This window comes from Notothenia rossii (genome assembly GCF_949606895.1).
Source record: "Notothenia rossii genome assembly, chromosome: 1".
NCBI classification, from domain to species: Eukaryota; Metazoa; Chordata; class Actinopteri; order Perciformes; family Nototheniidae; genus Notothenia; species Notothenia rossii.
Genome location: NC_136912.1, coordinates 40,233,608 through 40,253,888, shown reverse-complemented (window position 1 = coordinate 40,253,888; position 20,281 = coordinate 40,233,608). Strand labels below are relative to the sequence as shown.

General features: G+C 40.8%; 1 protein-coding gene across 1 annotated transcript in view; it reads right to left on the bottom strand.

Moving 5' to 3' along the window:
* Positions 1-20,281, bottom strand: part of neurl1aa (neuralized E3 ubiquitin protein ligase 1Aa) — a 59,195-nt gene that overhangs the window by 25,624 nt on the left and 13,290 nt on the right. Inside the window, exons 2-3 of the mRNA XM_079676542.1 lie at positions 18,015-18,265; positions 17,141-17,462 (exon numbers count right to left, since the gene is read on the bottom strand). Of these exons, the coding sequence (XP_079532668.1) occupies positions 17,141-17,462; positions 18,015-18,265 (573 nt within the window). The remainder of the gene's footprint in view (positions 1-17,140; positions 17,463-18,014; positions 18,266-20,281) is intronic.

The following is a 20,281-nucleotide window of genomic DNA, read 5'->3' as shown; positions in this document are numbered from 1 at the left end:
AGCTTCCCTGCAGTATACAAAGTCATTCAAACTAGCTGCACCTTTACCAGCTTTGAGAACACTTTCATGATCAATCATTATAAAACATATCATATATATTATTCTGAAATGGACCAATCTGCACAATGACTACTTTTACTGTCACTGCTACTTTCACTATATTTGGATGAGAATACTTTTCTACTTTTACTTGAGGAACATTTTGAATGCAATACTTTTACTGTAACAGAGTATTCCTACACTCTGGTACTTCTACTTTTACTCAAGTACAAGATCTGAGTACTTTTACTTTTACTCTAGTACAAGATCTGAGTACTTCTAATTTTACTCAAGTACAAGATCTGAGTACTTCTCCTTTTACTCAAGTACAAGATCTGTGTGCTTCTACTTTTACTCAAGTACAAGACCTGAGTGCTTCTACTTTTACTCAAGTACAAGATCTATGTGCTTCTACTTTTACTCAAGTACAAGATCTGAGTACTTCTACTTTTACTCAAGTACAATATATATATATACTTATACCACCTCTGTTTATAGCCTATGAAAAAACTATTAGAAATAGAAAGCTAAAGTTAACGTTAGCAGATAGTGACAATGTATGCTAGCTAGCTAGCTCAACGATTCCTTAAATAATATTGCCACAGAAAAACTTTTCAGTTCACATCACGCTCTGCCGCTCCAACAGGGAGCTCTGCTCTGAACACCTGAACGGCCCGTTCTAGCAGCTGTTCACCAGCGGTCCAGTCTGTGCCACAGTGACTCCGGACGCACAGTTAATATTAACGAACGCACCCGTAGGTAATGTAGCTGCTGAAGCTAGACCATCATGTTGGAGCAGCAGAGCCTTATTATACATCCACCATGAGCAGAGCCGACAGGCAGGAAGACTCGTGCACACAGCTCGCACTTCATTATAATATATATAAAAAAGAACACCATGCGTGTCATGATGGCACATAACAGCTCATGGCCGCAGATTACTCCGGGTCCCAGACCCCCCCATACCCCAAAAATATTTTTATTGCAGATCTACATGAATCACACAAACGACCTATTTTGGATTCAAAACGGCGAATTTCGCCGAAAGGTGACAAGTTTGCATCACTGAACATAGACAGAGCACAACTGAAACATAACATCTGAAACGATGTAACAACATAATACACTTGTGGGGATGCAGCTTGGGATGTGAGGAGTGAGGGACACGGCTTAGAACGGGCGTGTCGCCTGGAGGGACAGGAGAGTGTGTGCACCAGTCTGCCATGATCTATGAATTCATGTCCGTGACACTCACTGCTGCACACAGCTGTTTTATAGAAGGAAAACCTCCTTCACTTCATGAAAGTGTTTTAACCACACACACCTCTACAAACACATGACGGGTGTTATTTTCCCCATAAGGAACAAGTCGCTGCAAATTATCCCGCTTATTACATGGCCACATTCTCAACAAAGTAACGACATGACTCCCAATATTAATTTAAATGCTTTTATGGATTTAGAAAATGTTTTTATTGATTTAAAAAATAGTTGTAGGCCTATGTGTTGATTTAAATTGTAATGCATCCGCTAAGAAAAATAGTCCGTTGTTACCGTTTTTTAAACAGTCTGAATGAAACGGCAGTTCTCAGCTGTGTATTTACACAACTAATGGCCCATTAACCACAGCTCTCTCCCCCCCTCCCCCCCTGATCTTTCTTCTCCAGCAGCTAAATTAACTGTAGGTTACTCTGAGTGACAAGCTTACAGTTAGACACAACACTGTCATTGCAAGTGACCCTCAGTTAGTTGACTTTTATGTTCAACTGCTAAATTCGTTACTGATAAAAAAGGGCTTCTACTGTACCTAATTACCTTAACACTAGAACCGCCAGAGGTTTTTGTATAGGCCTACCTAAACCAGTCAAATCCCGCTATTAGAATGCAATTTTTAACAACATAGGGTGCTACATAACACACTTTCAGGAAAAGTCACGGACTGGGAGACTTTAATATTTTATTGAAAAAAAGTTATATTGCACACACACAACACACTTCACACAAATTGACCCGATTGGCGGTTCTAGTGTTAAATAAACTCACTAATTAATTAAACCAGTTCAATATGTATTATTCTTATTCTTATCATTCTTTATGAGCGCTGAAGTAGTCTTAAAATCAGATCTGTTTTTTAAATGAAATCTGACGGCAGGCAGTTAGCTCTGATCACCTATGATAAATGCGCCACACCTAATCGCTGGCCATTCAGCCACAGAGGTCCCTCTATACAAATCAAACTGTTGACGGTGTGAAAGCACCTATTGTTTTAAATAATGGTCGGAATGTGACCTGTGAGCCTTCTGAATTACCGTGGGACAGCACATTCTAAACTAAAATGTTCAATCAATAAAGTAACATCTTATCTTATCTTAATAATATCTTCATATTAATAATAATAATAAATCATACAGTAAGTGTCCGAAAGGGAGCAGGAGGAAGCAAACAAAAATATACAAAAAATATACTGCATATTAAAGCAAACGATTGTAAAGGCTAAAGTATGAGCATAACAAATAAAGAAGTGTAATGTAAACATTTACATTATAATGATGATTATTTAATATATAAAGACTATATATTATTGAATTACAAGATTAGATATACTTTAGTTGATCTAAAATATTGATGTGTTCAAATGCTCCTGGTTAAAACCTGAAATTGAAAATCTGGCAACGCCCTCTTGGAAAATAGTGGGAGGGCTTAACATTCCTCTATACTGGTCTTAGGCAGGTTGTAGGCAGGAAACTGTAAGCTGGAGTCTGAAATTCAGTGCTACATCTGTATAGAAAATGTTTTAGATCTTTGAGTTCATCTCATGAAAAATGGGAGCAAAAACAAAAGTGTTGCGTTTATATTTTTGTTCAGTGTACTAACAAAGAAATACTAACAAAGCCCTTATATACTAATAAAGGACGGGCTTATCAAAAGCCAGTTGAGTAGCACTTGAAATGTTTGGTTCTATGAAACCTGATGTACTTATATGATTCTGTTTTCTTCATGGTTGTATCTTCTTGGTCGAGTGCATTTATTGTAAGTCGCTTTGGATAAAAGCGTCAGCTAAATGCAATGTTATGTATATATTTTTCATCCTAAGGTATTACCCTGAAGGGCGTGTTCAATAAGACTTCAAAGACTTATGACATCCAGGGAATTTTAGCTTCTCAGTGAGTAAAGGTAGTTCTGTAGGCAGCCAGCCCATATATGACTAACTAATGTCAAAGTTAAACTAAATAAACTACGAGCAACTGCACAACAAATATATGTATTTGAAAAGTCAAAACTAGTCTTTAGACAACAAATCATAAAGAAAGGAAAGTATAAACAGGTCGATAACACCAACATTTCTGTACACATTTTGTGTCACTTTTGGATGAAATACCAATTCCCATTGTACCATATAGCCCTAGAGGAGTCATTCCAGAATCAAAGCTCCAACTCCACGTCGTAAAACCAAAACTCTACAGTCCCCTATAGGTATTTAAATAAAAAAAGACAGTGGCTGACATCAAGCATCAAGCTGCAAATGTGTTCAACTTAACTGGAGATGACAGCGACATCCTAAGTTTTTGATCCCATGGCAGTGAAGTGTCTGCGGTTTTGCACCATCACTGAACTGCTGTCTGATGAGCCCTTGTACACTCTATATCAGAGATGGTATTGCTGCTGCCTCAAAGTCATGTCAGCCGTCAATTCATGTTGGCTGCTTCGCCCCGAGCACGGCACTTTGTGATTAATGTTTAATGGAACTAGGGCCTTGTAATTGTGCTAATTGATTTTTTCAGAGAGGCATCAACTGGAGAGGACAGTGCCTTTGGTGCAGAGGGCAACTCACAAAGACTGCTAATCAACCATTAAACACCTCTCTACTCAGAAGTGTGCAGCAGTTAGCCGTGCGTCCCAGAGGCTAGCCGAAGATGGCCAGCCAGCTTGGATTTCATCTACTATTTCCTCTGCTATCAATTCCCTTATGGACTGCATGAAAACCCACGCCAGAACTAAGAGGAAATGAAAAGAGCCTCCAACGTATGGCTGTAAAGTTGTAATAGAACGGCTCAATCTTCCATGTAGTCCATTTCTTGATTGTATGCCAGTTCTGCGATCAGAACGCCATTTGCTGAAGGGAGGCCTTTAATGAAGTAGAGAAACCTTAATGTGGCTCTGGCTTTTTGATGATTAGGGAAGGCTGCTCCTTTGGCCGCAGACAGAGGAGCGGGCATGCTAACTGCTCAAGCACAAACCCATTTTGATGCCCGAGCTGGCGGCAGCCAACTCGCTCAGAGTTATTGGAGGATTTGAATGACATCACCCAATAAAATTGCATTTGTGTGTGTGCGAGTGTTTTCCAGAGCCAGCCATTTCTCTGCTGCCCATCGCTCCATCCAAAATTGGATTACGATAGGACAGACGCTGCTGTTAGACCTCCGGGACATCGAGAGGACCAGAGCTGCTGAGAGGATGATGACACGTCTCAGGGGAGGAGAGGTAAAGCCAAGAGGCGAGGGATGGCGGCCTGTGACAACGCTGGATTTATGTTGAAATGATTCGGAGAGAGAGCTTCCAAACAAGCTCAAATCATCTCGCTGCGTGTGTGTGTGTCTTTTATTAGGTATTTTGAAAAAGCCTTCCCTTTCCCTTTTCTTTGCTCCCATTTCAAAGAGTCGTCATTTCAAACCCATATTGGCTTGTGCATTTTGCTTCTCTATTCCTCAAAGGCCTGTGGGATGGAGGCACTACGACTTCCTAATGCTTATTGTCATCATGGAGGACAGACATTATCTTGCATTTGAAAAACCTTGTGAGTGTGTGTAATCGTGTGTGTGTGTACTCATGTGTGTGTGTTCAGATCTGTTTGTGACCTCACCAGCTGCTGCCCGCTAATCGTGGTGCACCTGCGTTTTTAGCTGATACAATCCCTTTGTCCTATTGGTCCCTTTCAAACCCACCTCTAACAGATGCTCACTCCCATTGGCCCAAGCCAGAACTTTGCACTTTGCATTACACAGTGTGTGTGTGTGTGTGTGTGTGTGTGTGTGTGTGTGTGTGTGTGTGTGTGTGTGTGTGTGTGTGTGTGTGTGTGTGTGTGTGTGTGTGTGTGTGTGTGTGTGTGTGTGTGTGTGTTCACTTCTCTCATGTAGGAGGACATTGTAATGGGGCCATGGAAGATGCAGCTGCTGACACTGTGAGCCTTTGGGGTGGGCTGAGGAAGGGGAGGGGGGGATTCATCACCTGATTCTTCACTCATCCACTGATTGAATTTCAAACTAAATGTAGCACCTGTTGGGCTGAACCATTAATTAATTCATGCAGGGGAGTGTGAGACATATGGGTCAGCTATTTTAACGGACATTTAAAAAATTGAAACCCATTTGGAAAGCCTTTTCTCTCCTCGGACCGCTTTTGATTAGAATAATTGAGCACCTGTTGGGCTAATCCATTGCAAATACATGGGGGGGGGGGGGGGGGGGTCTGTCTGTTCTGGCCCACACATGCATTGGCTCGTGCTGAAAGTGTTTTTGATTAGGGAATAGCAGGAAAGCAGGTTAGCTAATGCTGTGCATGGGGAGCTGGATAGAGGCAGAGGCTGGCTTAGTGGCTTTTCTAGCCCGAGCAGACGTAACGTGCACAGGGTTTGAGCCAGTGTTGGAGAGGGGGGGTTGAGGGCAGGATTTACTCACAATCTATCTCACAGGGCTTATCTTTATCCATAGTCTCTGGGGGATTTATCTGTCAGCAAAGGTGAAGAGATAGCTGGAACTAGGAAGAGAAAATAAAAAAGGGAGAGGCAAAGTGGCCGCAAAAAACGATCAAGAGGGTAGAGATGGACAAGAAGGCTGCTATGAACAGATAAAGCAAGAAATCAGGGACACAGCACAGGGAGAGAGAAACAGGCAGTGTATAGCTCAGTGACCAACCAGGGGTTTATGAAATGCAAATTGACCAATCAAGCGAGTGAGGGGCCGAGACAGAACACTACTAAGACAGAGAAAAGGGTGGTGGAAAGAGAGATGGAGTCAGAGGAGTCTTTGTGCTACATGTTTGGGATGTTCTGTATTCCCTGGCGTTGGCCCAATCCCCAGTCCCTGATCCGGCCCGGCAGCTTTGAACCCGGGTCTTTAGAAAAGAGCAGCAGGCCCCCGAGGCGACACATGGCCCCAACAAAGAGCCAGGCTGAATGCCCGTCAAGTCACAGAAGCCCTGTCCCTTAGGTCATCAGCAGAATACAGCATGTGCAGCCCCTCCTCTGCCAATCGGCATGCCAGGACCTCCGCGTTAATAACATCCATCATAAGGTTCTTACATTAAAGCCCCCCTGTTTTATTCCTGTGCACAAGCACCATTTGGCTGATATAGTTATTACTAGGAGAAGGCTGACATGTCAACACAGTGTCCACAGCTTTGCTATTATTCATATTTATAGAAAACTGCAGGTCAACAACAATAACAATGGATAGTGACCGTCACCCTACTTTGCAATTCCTCCTTAGTTAACCGAGTCTTTTTGCTCAATGTTTTGGTTTTATAACCCTTTTAATATTACTTTCGACATTGTAATCTCAGACTTGCCAACATTTGTTTTTACAATTTTACAACATATAGATTCATCTGGTTAATTTCTTATGGGAATAATGGAAAAATAGATTTATTTGATTTGCTTGGAGACCTTGCACCCCATACATAGCGCAGGCTTAGCTAGTAGAAGTTAGCGGTTGATTCTATTCAAATGTGTTCTAATATACAAGTTTGACTAGCATCAGGGTTCGTTTTAAACCTTTATGATTGCCCCATCAGGATTATTATTTTGATGTTGTAATGTTCCCAAAAGGTAGTGCTTAGCTCAGTGAGAACATGATTATTATTGGCAATAGGATGGAAATGATGTCCAAAAATAAATGAAAAAACGAACCACGTTAAAATAAAGGAATAAAACGTGCTTCTTAAATAGAAGCACATGAATGACAGGTCTGCCTTATTTTGTAATCATATTTGTGACCAGGACTAATGACGGTTAACCCACTTGCTTGAACTGAGTCATAAAGTAAAATAATACACCATGTGACTTGTTTAGTCTCAGTCTAAATGTGTTAATGCAGGAACAGCTCATATGGAATTCATTGCCCTGAAAGAGGGGGACAGATATGTAATGCCTGGATGTTTCAGAGGATCTTCACGAAACATCACACTTTGAACTTTGATTTTAAATAAGTTGAGCCTGGGAGAAAACAGGAAACTCCACACAAATCCTAAAGTTATCTCTAGTTTACCACCAATTTAAATCTGTTGAATTCCTCACTACTCGTGCAGTTCAAAATGGAACTATTACAATAATAGCTTCTGATATGATTCTTTGAAGAGTAATTTAGAGTATCCAGCCAAGCCACAGTGATGCTAAATTCTCAATGCCAAACAATACAAATGCAGTTTATTCTTCTTGGCCTTTTTCCCCCCGGACCAACAGCCATCATAAATTATATGTAGACAAACATGAGCCAAGAAACACTACGTTACCAACCCTGCTTTGCTTGATGCCTTCACAACATAAGCTACATTTCCTCAAAAAATAAAGATTTACACCATCTTTCCTGCTTTGTGTGTTTTTCTTGGAGGGTCGATGTGAAGTGTCAGGATTTGCAAGTGCTGGGAGGCTGAGTTCTGCCAAGTTAAACACGAGTGCCAGTCAAGTGTGCGCAGTAATCAAATCATCATTTCGCTGAAAGTAATTGGTTTATCACAAAAGTATGGGAACCTTGGACTGCCTCTCCCTCTCGGCGCTGGATAACACAACAGACGTTCCTAATAGACTTCCTACATTCCAGATGACTTCATGTTAGTGGAGTCCTTGGAGAGGAGCCAGAGCATAGTACTGAGAGAGGGCCAAAGCACAGCCAGTGACCCAAAGTACAAAAACACAAGTATTTCAGAAGTTATTAAATGTTCTTTTTTTGCAAATATTCTTTGTGAAGTGTCCTTAGAAAACCTGCTATATTTTTTACCAGCCTAGAATTTAGTGACATTTAAAAAGTGTTAGTTTCTCTGAACACTTGGGGACTTTCCTAATTAGGTTTGAATTTAAAATTTCTCTCATCTTGTCCCTTGCTAAGTTCTTCTAATTGTCATTAGATATTCAGTAAGTTTTTCATGGTAATTAGTCTGTAGCTGGGGGCTAAAGAAAACAGTTTCAACTGACGTGTGAAGAGAAAAGTAAACCAAATTATGCCACTGAGGAAGGCTGTGCTTAGTCACTCACACACTCTCCTGTTATCTCACCCCATTTCAGTCCATCCTCACACCAGGAAGCTAACCCTAACTGGCAGGTTTAGTGCAAACGTCATGTCATTAATACAACAATGCTCTATAGCTGATTTTGATTGATTAGCTAGTCATGCATAATATGTCTGAGGGTTTATAAAAGGACTGCAATACTATCACTTGCTACAAGAAGTTTCATGTATATAACAATATTTAAACCTGTCTTCCTTATATTGTTTAACTGTATTTGTTGGCTCCAGGCTTTAACATGTTCAGCGCTAAATGCTGCTTGACAAGTCCTACATTGGATTAGTTCTTGATCGCTGTTTTCTGCACCTGCAGAATCCGTAAAGGGAAACATCAAAGCACAAGTAAAAACTGCTTTTGACCAAACCGGCTGCCACGAGAACACGGGATTGATGTCATTTCTATCAGAGATGACATCTTTCACTTTAGCCTCGCCAACACTGACACATTGTGAAAGGTTCGAACAGGACGACCACATCTCGCTGCCAGAGATAAGCTAGCTCTCCTCACACGTCTTGTGAGAAACGTAAACAAAGAGTCGGGGACGGCCGCGCCTTCATCCATCAAGCCTTCACACATTGTTTTACTCTCGCTGAAGCCCTTCAGATTCCAGGAATCGTTTTCTTTTCCCCTAGCCCACATTAGTCATCTTTACACAAAGGCACATTGATACAATCAATGGTGAATCGTCCTGCAAACAATGAAAAGTTACATGAAAAGAGAGGAGGAGGTTGGGGTGTCATAAATACAGGCAGAGTTATTTTTAAAGAAAGAGCTTTGAGTGTCAGGTAATGCTTGCAAGAAAAATGCATCCTATTTTCTGATTGATTTATTTGATAAAAATTTGTATTTTACAAAACTTCCCTCATAAAATGAGCCCGACAATCATATAGAGTGACAGCAAAAAAAATGGCTTCCTAATGGTGCAATGGGACCTCATTCCTCTGTCAAGATCTAACGTGTAATTCAATCCATCACCTGGGGATCACTCATAACAGTGCAGATGTCAGAAGCTCTCGTGTTTCTAACACACAGTTTTCCTGATGGACTACAGAGATGGCCTCTCTTCCAGGACACTATGTTTTGTATGGACTAAATGAACAGCTTTGCTGCTGGGTTGACAGCTAGATTGGCAAAGCTTTTCTCTGAATCTGCCCAGTTGAAAGGTGTTAGTAGCCTCAAGGCTTTGCAATCAGACTTTATTCTCTGGTCCTTCAGGGAAGTCCCACACGGGGCCCCTCTTGATTAAAGCTCCACTCTGACTGACTCATACAATCTGAGTCCTGCTGGCTTCACAACAGCTGGAATTACTCAGTAACTCAGCCTCTCTCCCGATGTCAAGTAAAGTTCTGCTGCGTGCCTGCGTGCCTGCGTGTGCGTGTGCGTGTGCGTGTGTGTGTGTGTGTGTGTGTGTGTGTGTGTGTGTGTGTGTGTGTGTGTGTGTGTGTGTGGGGGGGGGTGTGTGTGTGTGTGTGTGTGTGTGTGTGTGTGTGTGTGTGTGTGTGTGTGTGTGTGTGTGTGTGTGTGTGTGTGTATGTGTGTGTGTGTGTGTGTGTGTGTGTGTGTGTGTGTGTGTGTACATATGAGACTGACAGATAACCTTAGGGGCCGGGACATTGGTATATATTAAGCTAGCTTTTCTGGCTTGTTAGAATTCAAGCCTATGGGGACCGCTTCAGTCTGCCCCAAAGATCATCCTGCCAAACCGGCACAATATTGTATTTACCCGTTGAAGGCCTGGACCTGCTACCTCAGGCACCTCAGCAGAGGCATTAAACATGAATGCGTTCAAGTATACTTGCCTATTTTCATTCATTTATGCAGTTGCTGCCAATGCCACATAACTTTTCTGTTCAACTTCATTAGCAGGTTGGAATGTAGGAGGGACAATTCTTAAATTGCTGTCATCCTGCTCATGGGGGTGTGACACCACTAAATGATCCTTGCACTTCTTGTTCCTGTCATGTATGATGTGTCCCTGTGACATCCTTTGGGGGTGGATTATCACATGATATAGCTATACTATTCCAATCTTTCTACATCAAAGCCTTTTCAAATGTCGCCCGGGGCTCATCCTTTGCTCTCTAACTCTCGCTGACCTCAGAACAGCCTCAGGATGCTGAACAGATGATACATCTCAAGATACAAAGGCACATGCAAGTCGTTGCTCTGAACACGTGAATAACAAGATAAAAAAAAAGTATTTATATGATATTTTCATATTAACAATGGATCATGACTACTTGTAGAATGCCATTGGGAAATGATCCTACAACTCCATTGATTTATTACCTCACTAAACAATACAGCAGGATATGCTCTAGGAAGGGGCTTCCTTGTGATTGAGAGCTCGCTACCATGTTGTTTAGCATTCAGTTTTATTCAAACACACTTATAAGGAGCAAGCTGTTCATTTGTTCCTGTAAACACATTTTGTTCAGGCATGTTTTTTTGCTGGCGAAAGAAAATTGCATTCCAATGAACATCAGAGTTAATGTAAATGATGAATGCACATTGCTAACCAACTTGTGGTTTTCCTCACTCTTCCACCTCCACAGTCCTGTCCAAATAAGGTAACTTCTGGAAAAACAAAACAAGGTGGAGACTGCCAAGGTTAACAGGCAAAAAAATGGTAGTCCACTGGTGACATCACAGTGACAGTCTTTATACGTACTGATAGGATTATAATCCAGCATCTTGCTTTTAGTTGCTTGAGTTAAGTAATTCTTAAACCCTCATTTATTTTTAATAGATGTGTTTTAGTAGCTCCATATTAATTTTTATTTAGTGAAGGACAAAGAAGGATAAAATAAAATTCCTGTGGGTTTTAATAGAAGAGGAAACACTGAGCTGTAGAATACCATGCTGCGCGCCCCTGTGACAAGACTTGCCTTCTACTTGTCAGACCATATTCAAGCAAAACACCCAGTTCATTAAAATAACAAAAATAAAAATACCCCAAATAAATACTGTCAGTGAGCTGAAAATATAAAGGAGCCATTAACTTAAATGTATGAGATGGAATGAGCTGGAAGAAGAAGCATATTAAGTGATATGAAGACGATATAATAGCTCATTTGGACAGGCAATGGAAGCTACGCATGTGTCAGTACTATCCCTGATGAATGAAGACACTAGAGATACATCCAGAGGCCCCTAAATGTACATTGAGAAAGGCCTTAATACACAAGCTCTACAGAATGTCTTTGATCGAGAAACTTAATCCGGCGTAGAATTGTAATTCAATCTTTATGTAGCAAGGATTTCCGAGGAGGCACAATGAATAATCTCACTAACTGCTGACAAATGCTGAAACAGAGAGAATATATATGTTATTGATCCTAAAGGTGAAATGTGATCATCACTTCGGCAAAGAATAGAGGCGAAGGCTCAAGGAAATAGAAGAATCAAGAAAAAATGTCACAAAGAGTTTAACTAAAAACGGTTTATAGATAAAATTGTTAAAAAAAAAGGCTAAAGCCCAATTTATTTTAAGATGGGTATTTAGTGTTAAAAGACAAATAAAGTTATGAGGAAAAAGCTGCAGTTTTCCCACTTCTAATGCTCTACATGTTGCCCCCCGAGATAAATTGATAATCTAAGACTGGATAAAAAAACATCAGCTTCTCAAGTATTCTCAAAAAGCGAGGAAAAAGGCCTCAGATGCGGAAGCCCAAGGGCTTATCCGAGGATAGGGAAAGGTTCATGGAGCGTTGCGCACAGAAACGTGATGCACAGAGCGGACACAATTGGCCATTCAGCGTCACAAAGGGCCGTGTCTATAGTCTGGATGATGTGTTTCTATCTCGACCTTCGGAGGCGTTCCACCCCTCTGAGCAGGGCCCTGTTTGCGGGGGCAGACGTCAGTCAGTTGGCCCCCTGAGGAACATGAGCACTCCTCTGTTAGCCGCCCTGCATATGGCACGGCTGTAAAAAGACAGTGCAAATGACTTAAGTAGGAGAAGCCCCAGTTTTGATGTAAATGGGGCTTGAAGAAGAGTTTCAAAGGGGTCAGACATCTTTTAAAACATGGCTTCAATCAGAGCCAACCTTAGGGAAGAAAGCTTTACTTCTGCTATTTTTGATATTTGAACCATTTTCTGCACGTCTCATTATTTGATATATTCTTTTCCTATCTGCCAACAATAATTTATAAGGACTGTTGATTATGGCAACAGGACTCTGAGTTATAAGTGCCACTTGTCATCAAGGGAAGGGTATAAACTGAAAAATAGAATATCCCGCATATTTAAGACACTAAACATCCACCTGAAAAAATCTATCGTTACACTACACATAACAATCAAATCTCTAGAACATGTGACCCCATGGTCTATTTTTACACCAGCAGAGGGGATGACAGCATTGGACCTCTAGGGAAAAGGAATATGTGTATACATTCTCTCACATCAAAGCCTGGGCAATACTATCCTGAGCTATGCCTTTGTGGCATGCTTGTTAAACTACACACAGCATACCTTGATAATACACAGAAGCCATCCCCCCCCATCCCAAGCTGCTTTTGGGTAAACATAAGGGCCACATTTTGGTCAGATATAGATAGCCGTTGTTCTTCCATTGCTTCATGGAAGGCTTTAGTACACAAAAACAGAGGGGGTAACCTCTAAGAAGGACCTGTTTACAGTAAACATGAGGACACACATAAACCTGTTTTGCCATCTGCAGAAAAGAACACAGCAAATACTGCCTTAAAGGAAAAAATAGCAATGGCAATAACACAAATAATCACAATTGTTGTTTGGTATATGATTGTCACAAAGACATAGACCTGACATAATGTATTATTAGGGTGACCAGGTGCCGACAAGCCACATGTGGGACAAAGAGTATGTTTGTGTGGGACAATGTGGGAAATGTTACTGTGCTGCTAAGTTTAGATTTCGATATAATGTTCTTCTAACCCTTAAAAATAAACATTGAAATTACAAGATTTCAGATATTAATAACAACGCTTCACTTTTGTTTGATTTGTTTGCAGCACCTTTGCAAGTAATGGACTTAATTATACTTGGTTTGAATTGATTTCTTTCCTAACAAACAACTAGTATGAATGTATCCATTGATCGTCATTTTTCTTTACGAGACAGAGTCTCACATGCAGTGTCACTTCAAATTGTCATCACCTCTATTCGTGATTGAAAAAGAACTCGCACAGAAATTGCACAAAAAACCCTGGGAATCGCCCTCCATCAGCTAACCCCTTGTGTCAATACATTTCCAGAGTTTGTTTGATTGATTGACGTCTGACGCAGCTCATTTGGATTGCTCTCTCTTGCTTTCTAAACAGCCATTGGATAAAAGTCAAGTCTTAGAAGGGCCACTGTCAATCAAATGCAGGACATCATCTCAATTTGTGGAACGAGACACAAATGATTAAAATGCTGGGCAGTCGTCAACCTACGTATTTTTGTTATGTCAATTATCTGGTAAAGTTAAAGACGAGGCTTTAAAAAATGTTTAATTGTCCAGTTGTTGTGAGCAGAAAACGTATAGAAAGGTATTCTTCTAGGGCACCATTTACTTATCATTTGCAAAGCAGGCATTTGAAGCACAATGGGCTGTTGGTTGCAGCGGTTGAGGGGACAAAAAAAACGCCACCCCATTTTGGTGTGAGCTCCCCCTAGTCTTCTTATATACTTTTTTAAAACTGATATTCAAATGCATTGAAGTTTTCAGATGATACAACTTTGTTGGTTGGACACTAAAGATTATCCCAGTATTGCACGTATGGATTAGTGGAGTGGTGCACTTATTACCCAATACAATATGTGTGTATCCTCCAGTGAACTCGTATCCTCCACCTGTTTCTGTCAATATAAACACATTGAACACTATCTTTAGGCATTTATGAGGATGCTGCTTTATTTTGGAGTGCACATATAGTATAGTTTATATCTGTATATAGTATATATCTGCAGCAACACATGTACTTTCTCTGGAGGCTGAGATCATTGGGAGCAAACAAACATAATTTAGTGTTATCTTTCCAATCTATAATGCAGGGTGTAGTGAAGTATGGAATAAAAGCATGTTCTCTTTTCCCCCTTTGTTCAGGTTAAAGCTAGATTGGCCCCACTGTTACTGATCGGCTTTAAGATTGCAGGTCAAATGCTTGAAATTGTCTACAACCAAGAATGTTGTCTCTGGCTGGTCATTTTACATCAGACCCCTGTCTCATTTTATTGGAAGAATACCAGCTTTTGTGATCACACATAAGATGTATAGTCCCACAGGCTTTAATGTTCTTGTTAAAGAAGTCTTGTGTTCCTCAGTCTGTCAGAGATGGATTGTAAGTAGGCCCCAAAGTACTGTCGAGTTGACTGCATTCTCTAAAAACCGTGTATGTATTGGAACACAATAATTTTATTTTTTGGCAAATATCCCAATAATAATGTGAAACTAAATCAAAACAAATATCAAAGCGAGTTCGGCAAACCTCCCTAAAACTTTCCAAATAAACATGTTTTTATATGAATCATTTCAAACATTTGTCTCTGAGTCCGACCAAAAGTAAACAAAATAATCTGCCCGGGCGTTCATCCAGGGGAATATCATATTCCTCCATATTCCTCCTTGCACGTTGTTTACATGTTGGATGCTAACTTACTATCTATATAAGTACAGTCCATTTACCATCTTGTCTTCTATGAAAACTCACAAGCTCTTAAAACAAGTAAGATGCTATGTGATGGTAGCGTGATGTGATATGTGTAACCCTACAGCAATGGACATAATCTAGTAATGCATATGCCTGGATCCAGTCGGATCAGAAATACCAACAGTATGAGCAAAGTTTAAGTACAAAAAAAAATGAAATGAAAAGTGTTGAGGTCCATTTTTTTTTCATGAAACCTGCACATATGTAGGTTAGGTTGCCCTGGATGTTGATGCCTCAGTTATCTCTGATCAACCTATCATATCCCTTTCCCCTTGCTACATACTAACACAAACCCATTTTTATTCATATACACTACCAGTCAAAAGTTTGGACACACCTTCTCATTCGAAGTTTTTTATTTATTTAATTTGTTTCTACATTGTAGATTTATACTGAAGACATCAGAACTATAAAAATAACACATGGAATTATCTAGTAAACAACAAAGTGTTAACACATCCAGAATATGATTTATATGTTGCTGGCTACTGCAAAATGCTGTGGTAGCCATGGTGGTTAAGTGTGCCTTGAATTCTGAATAAATCACCAACAGTGACACCAGCAAAGCCCCCCCCCCCCCACACCATCACACTTCCTCCTCCAGGCTTCACGGTGAGAATCACACATGCAGAAATCATCCGCCCCCCCTCATCGTCTCACAAAGACCCGGAGGTTGGAACCAAAATCTCTAATTTGGTCAAAGTCTAATGTCTAATCCTTGTGTTTCTTGGCCCAAACAAGCGATTGGACCATGAAGGCCTGATTCAGGCAGTCTCCTCTGAACAGTGGATGCTGAGATTGTCTGCTACTTGAGCTCTGTAATAATTGATGTTGGCTCTAATCTGAGGTGCTTTAATTTGCAGTTTCTGAGGCTGAAACTGGAAAATCTTATGTATTTATCCTCTGTATTTGTATTTGTATTTATCCTCTGCAGCAGAGGTAACTTTTACTCTTCCTTTCCCGGGGGGGTCCACATGAGAGCCAGTTTCATCATAGCGTTTGATGGTTTTTGCGACTGCACTTGAGGATACATTCAAAGTTCTTGACATTTTCTCAACTTCATTTCTTAAAGTGATGATGGACGGTCTTTTCTCTTTAAAGAGTTGAGTGATTCTTGCCATAATATGGATTACAACAGCAGTCAAATAGGGTTTTCCACTTTGCACTAACCCTACCTCAGCACAACACAACTGATGGTCTCAAACACATTCAGAAGGCAAGTCATTCCACAAATTGACTCTTGACAAGGCACACGTGTTAATTGAAAACCATTCCAGGTGACGACCTCATGAAGCTGACTGAGAAGCCAAGAGGGTTCAAAGCTGTCATCAAGGCAAAAGGAGGCTACTTTGAAGAATCTAAAATAAAAATCATATTCTGTACTGTTTAACACTTTTTTGTTAACTAGATAATTCCATGTGTTATTTCATAGTTTTGATGTCTTCAGTATTAATCTACAAAGTAGAACACTGAATGACATTGAATGGCGGCTGTGGCTCAGTGGCTGGAGTGCTGGACTTTGAATCAGAAAGTAGCAAGTTTGAGTCCCACTGCAGTCAGCATGTCGTTGTGTCCCTGTGCAAGACACTTCACCCCAAATTGCTTGGGTGGGGAATGTCCACAGTACTGAATATATGTAAGTCGCTTTGGATAAAAGTGTCTAGATACGCTGTATCTCTTATTCACCCCACGCTGCATCTCTTATTCATACATTCATCAACTTTTTCTTTCCTCTTTTCCATTATGTTGTCTTTTGCTCGTTGTCCTATGCTTGCTCCCCCCCTGTGTTGTCCTTTGCCTGTTCATGTAATGTTCATGTTCAATTTTCTTGTCCAATATGTTGTCTTCTGCCTGTTCACCCCCTTTCTGTACTTTTAATTTTTTTTGTAAGCGACTTTGGGTTATTGAAAAGCGCTATATAAATAAAAGTTATTATTATTATTATTATTATTATTAACAAATGACATGTAATGTAATGAGAAGATGCGTCCAAACTTTTGACTGGTACTGTATTATATATAATCAGTAAATCAAATTGTCTGATACTACTTGGGGAAAGGGACCCCAAGGGTATGGGTCCCCAAGGTAGTTTAGCTTTGCCTGGTTGGTAATTCAGCTTTTCACTTTATGTTTTTTTAACAATCTTACCTAGCAACTGCACTCCGCGGGTCAGGCCGTAAACATCAATGAGGGCCCAGAGAGGCTCAGCTGTGCGGACTCCACTGAAGAACAGCATGGGACTGGACTCATTAATGCGGTAGAAAACTCGGCCCTTCTTGTCAACCCAGAAGGCGATAACGCTGCCCTCATTGGCAAACTCTTCAGGCAGGGCCTTGGCCCAGAAGCCACTCTGGGCCACCAGGTCAGGGCAGGCATATTTGGGCAGGTTGTCTGGGTTTATCCTTGAGGGGTCTTTGGCGCAGAAACCAAGACGTAGAGCCCCGCTCCAGCAACACTGCTTTTTAGTAATCTAGGAAGAAGAGAACCAAATATGGCTTTATTGGTATTATTTGCTTATTTCCAAGAAATATGATACAAATAGTAAGGCCCTTTGACAGTTTCACAGGAAGAAGAGCTGGGAAGGACCCATATGCAGGAGAGTACTAGCAAGAGGAACTTTTGACATAAAAGACTTCAGCTTTTATCCAGGCAAGGCGGCAAGAATACCAGAAATGCATGCAGAACTAATGGGGGGATAAAGTGCAGGTGTACAGAAGGGGATTGAAGGTCTAATGGGGAACCGTCGGAACTAATAAGGCCAGGAGAGACAAAATAAAACTGGCGGGAAAACAAGAAAAGGAAGTAAAACTGACATATCATAGGGGAACTTTTTTAAATAAAAAAGTAAACTGATAAACTAAAAACTAGGATGATGACAGACATGAGGCTGTATATCAACCACGACATTCAACTACTACATCATATTTGAATTAAAGTAAAATAATAAGCAGTCCGATAGTTTGACAGTTTAAATGCTCCCAGACACTAAGGAGCTTAAGTTCTCCATTCGGACATTAAGTACCTTGAGGCGGACTTGCTCATACAGCACTATGGGCCTGTTGCTGAAGGTGATGGCGTTGCAGAAACTGGCCTGCCTCTTAACCGTCTTCTGGGTGAGGTCCATGACGATTTGGGATCCCTTGGCGTTAGGATGAAAGAGAAGTGGGCTGAGGGGAAGGGGGCCACCAGCACTGCCATACTGAATAGGCAGGCACCTCTTGGGTTTGTGGTGGCATCGGTGTGACGTGGACGGGAATGGGCCACCGAGGGAGTCTGAGGAGGAAAAAAAAAGAGGGAGTTGAGCTCTTCTGTGAAACAAAAATGTCCTAATTAGGAGCAGGAGGTTCAGTTAAGTAACTATAATTAGTGTTTCAAGTTTTGAAAAAAACCTAGCATCACAGAAAATAGCATATCACATAATCTGAGTTCTTGCATTTGGCTTCTTTGCTGATTATTTGTGAGCAATGGGGTAATTAACTAATCAGCCATAATCAAATTTGGCCCTGCAGGGTGAAATTCAAAGCTCGATGCAGGTATAGATTGCAACACTAATCGAAAAAACTGAAATGATCCTCTTCAGTTAATCACAAAATGAACAGTTCTCAGACCAAGGGACCAACGTTTTGACCTTGTGATGTTTCATGTGGACTGGAAGCAGTTTTGGTTTGGCACCAGTAAACTCAAGTCTTAGTAGAAGCCATGCTGGTAAATATAGTGATGTTAACACACTAACCCTAACCCTTTCATTCATATTAACAAAATCATCCATTCAGCTACATTCAAACGTTGTCAAAGATACCAATACTAAGCAGCCAAATAATGTGATCTTGCTTGGTACAGCTCGACTGACTTTATAATTAGATACATTCAGATCCAGTAAAAGTGTCAGATTGGCTGATGAGTTTGACCACAGCACTTGAGGTGCTACTGGAATTAACATCCATTTGAGCAATTTCACAGATTTTCCCGAAAGCTATAAGTGCCAGTTTAAAATAGCTAAATTAGTATTCTATAAGTGAGCTGGAGAATGTGACAGAGAATTCTAAAACCTCCACCTTCTAACACTCCTTTGATTTGTTATCCAATACATCATCATTCTGGGATGTTAAATGATTTCCAGAAGTTTTAGTATTTGTGTTAGAACATTTCAGTATTTTGTGGTGAGGCCAGTTTAATTTATGTTTTTGCTGTGCCCCCTTTCTCTCAACTTTCGTGGTCTACTCTGGCTCTACATGATCCACATTTTTTTACCTGGATATTTCATCTGGAGTGTTTAACCAAGTGATAGCAACTGTGATTACAGGTTGAGAAACAGAATCCCATTCCGAACTCAAATCATTACTTTTCTCTCAGCTGTGTTGCATTATGGACTAAGCTGCTGTCAGTGGACTGGGATGTCCGTCTCTTCCTCGATTGATTCCTCCCTGCGATTTACTGTCTAGAAATAAACCCTGGCGCTTAAAATCAGAGGAACTGTTACATCAGCATAAACATCAGGAAAACCCAATGTTTATCCTGATGTATCAGTTACTTTATGTTTTTTTTTCAATCAAGCTCCAGCCAGCTATGTTGGAGACATTTCAACACCAAATGTTAGGCCACAAACTGTCCATCAATATGTGAGATGCATTTCTGCTTCTAACATATCCTTTCTAGTACCAGATCACTATCCGTACTTGGTCCCATCTGGGATTAGAACTGGCAACCATCTGCTTCCCAAACTGACTGGGCTACTTGGTCAGTTTTGGGAGCTGAACCAGCAACCCTCCATTTCCCACACAGACTGGGCTACCTGTTCCGTTCTCGGACTCCAACCAGCTACCCTCCAGTTCCAAAACCTACTGAGCTACCGCCACACTTTTAAAAAACACACACGTTGTTTTAGAGAGTACGATGTTAAGCTGCATTACGGCTAATATCAGGTGCGCACTTCAAAATAAATATCAATGGCTATAATTGAAAATGTCAAAGTAAAATTTGAGTTATTATTCAGTTTATTGCGCTTTGGATTGCCAGAGGACTGTTTGACAAACAAACTGATGAAAGCCAACAGCAGCAGATGTCCTGTGGAGTCCTGATAAGACCAAGCAGCCTTTTTCTAAAAATCTGAACGCTTTGTTTTCACTTTCTTTCTTTGTCTCTGTCCTCTCCCTCTCATCTGTGTTTATCTAGTAATGACCCTGGCAGTGTTTCACCCTGCTGTACGTGTGTGTGCCATTCATTATGGCCCCGATCTAAGAGCACCGTTGAGGCCCTTTTGTCTTAGGCAGAGCCACAGGAGAGCGGTTG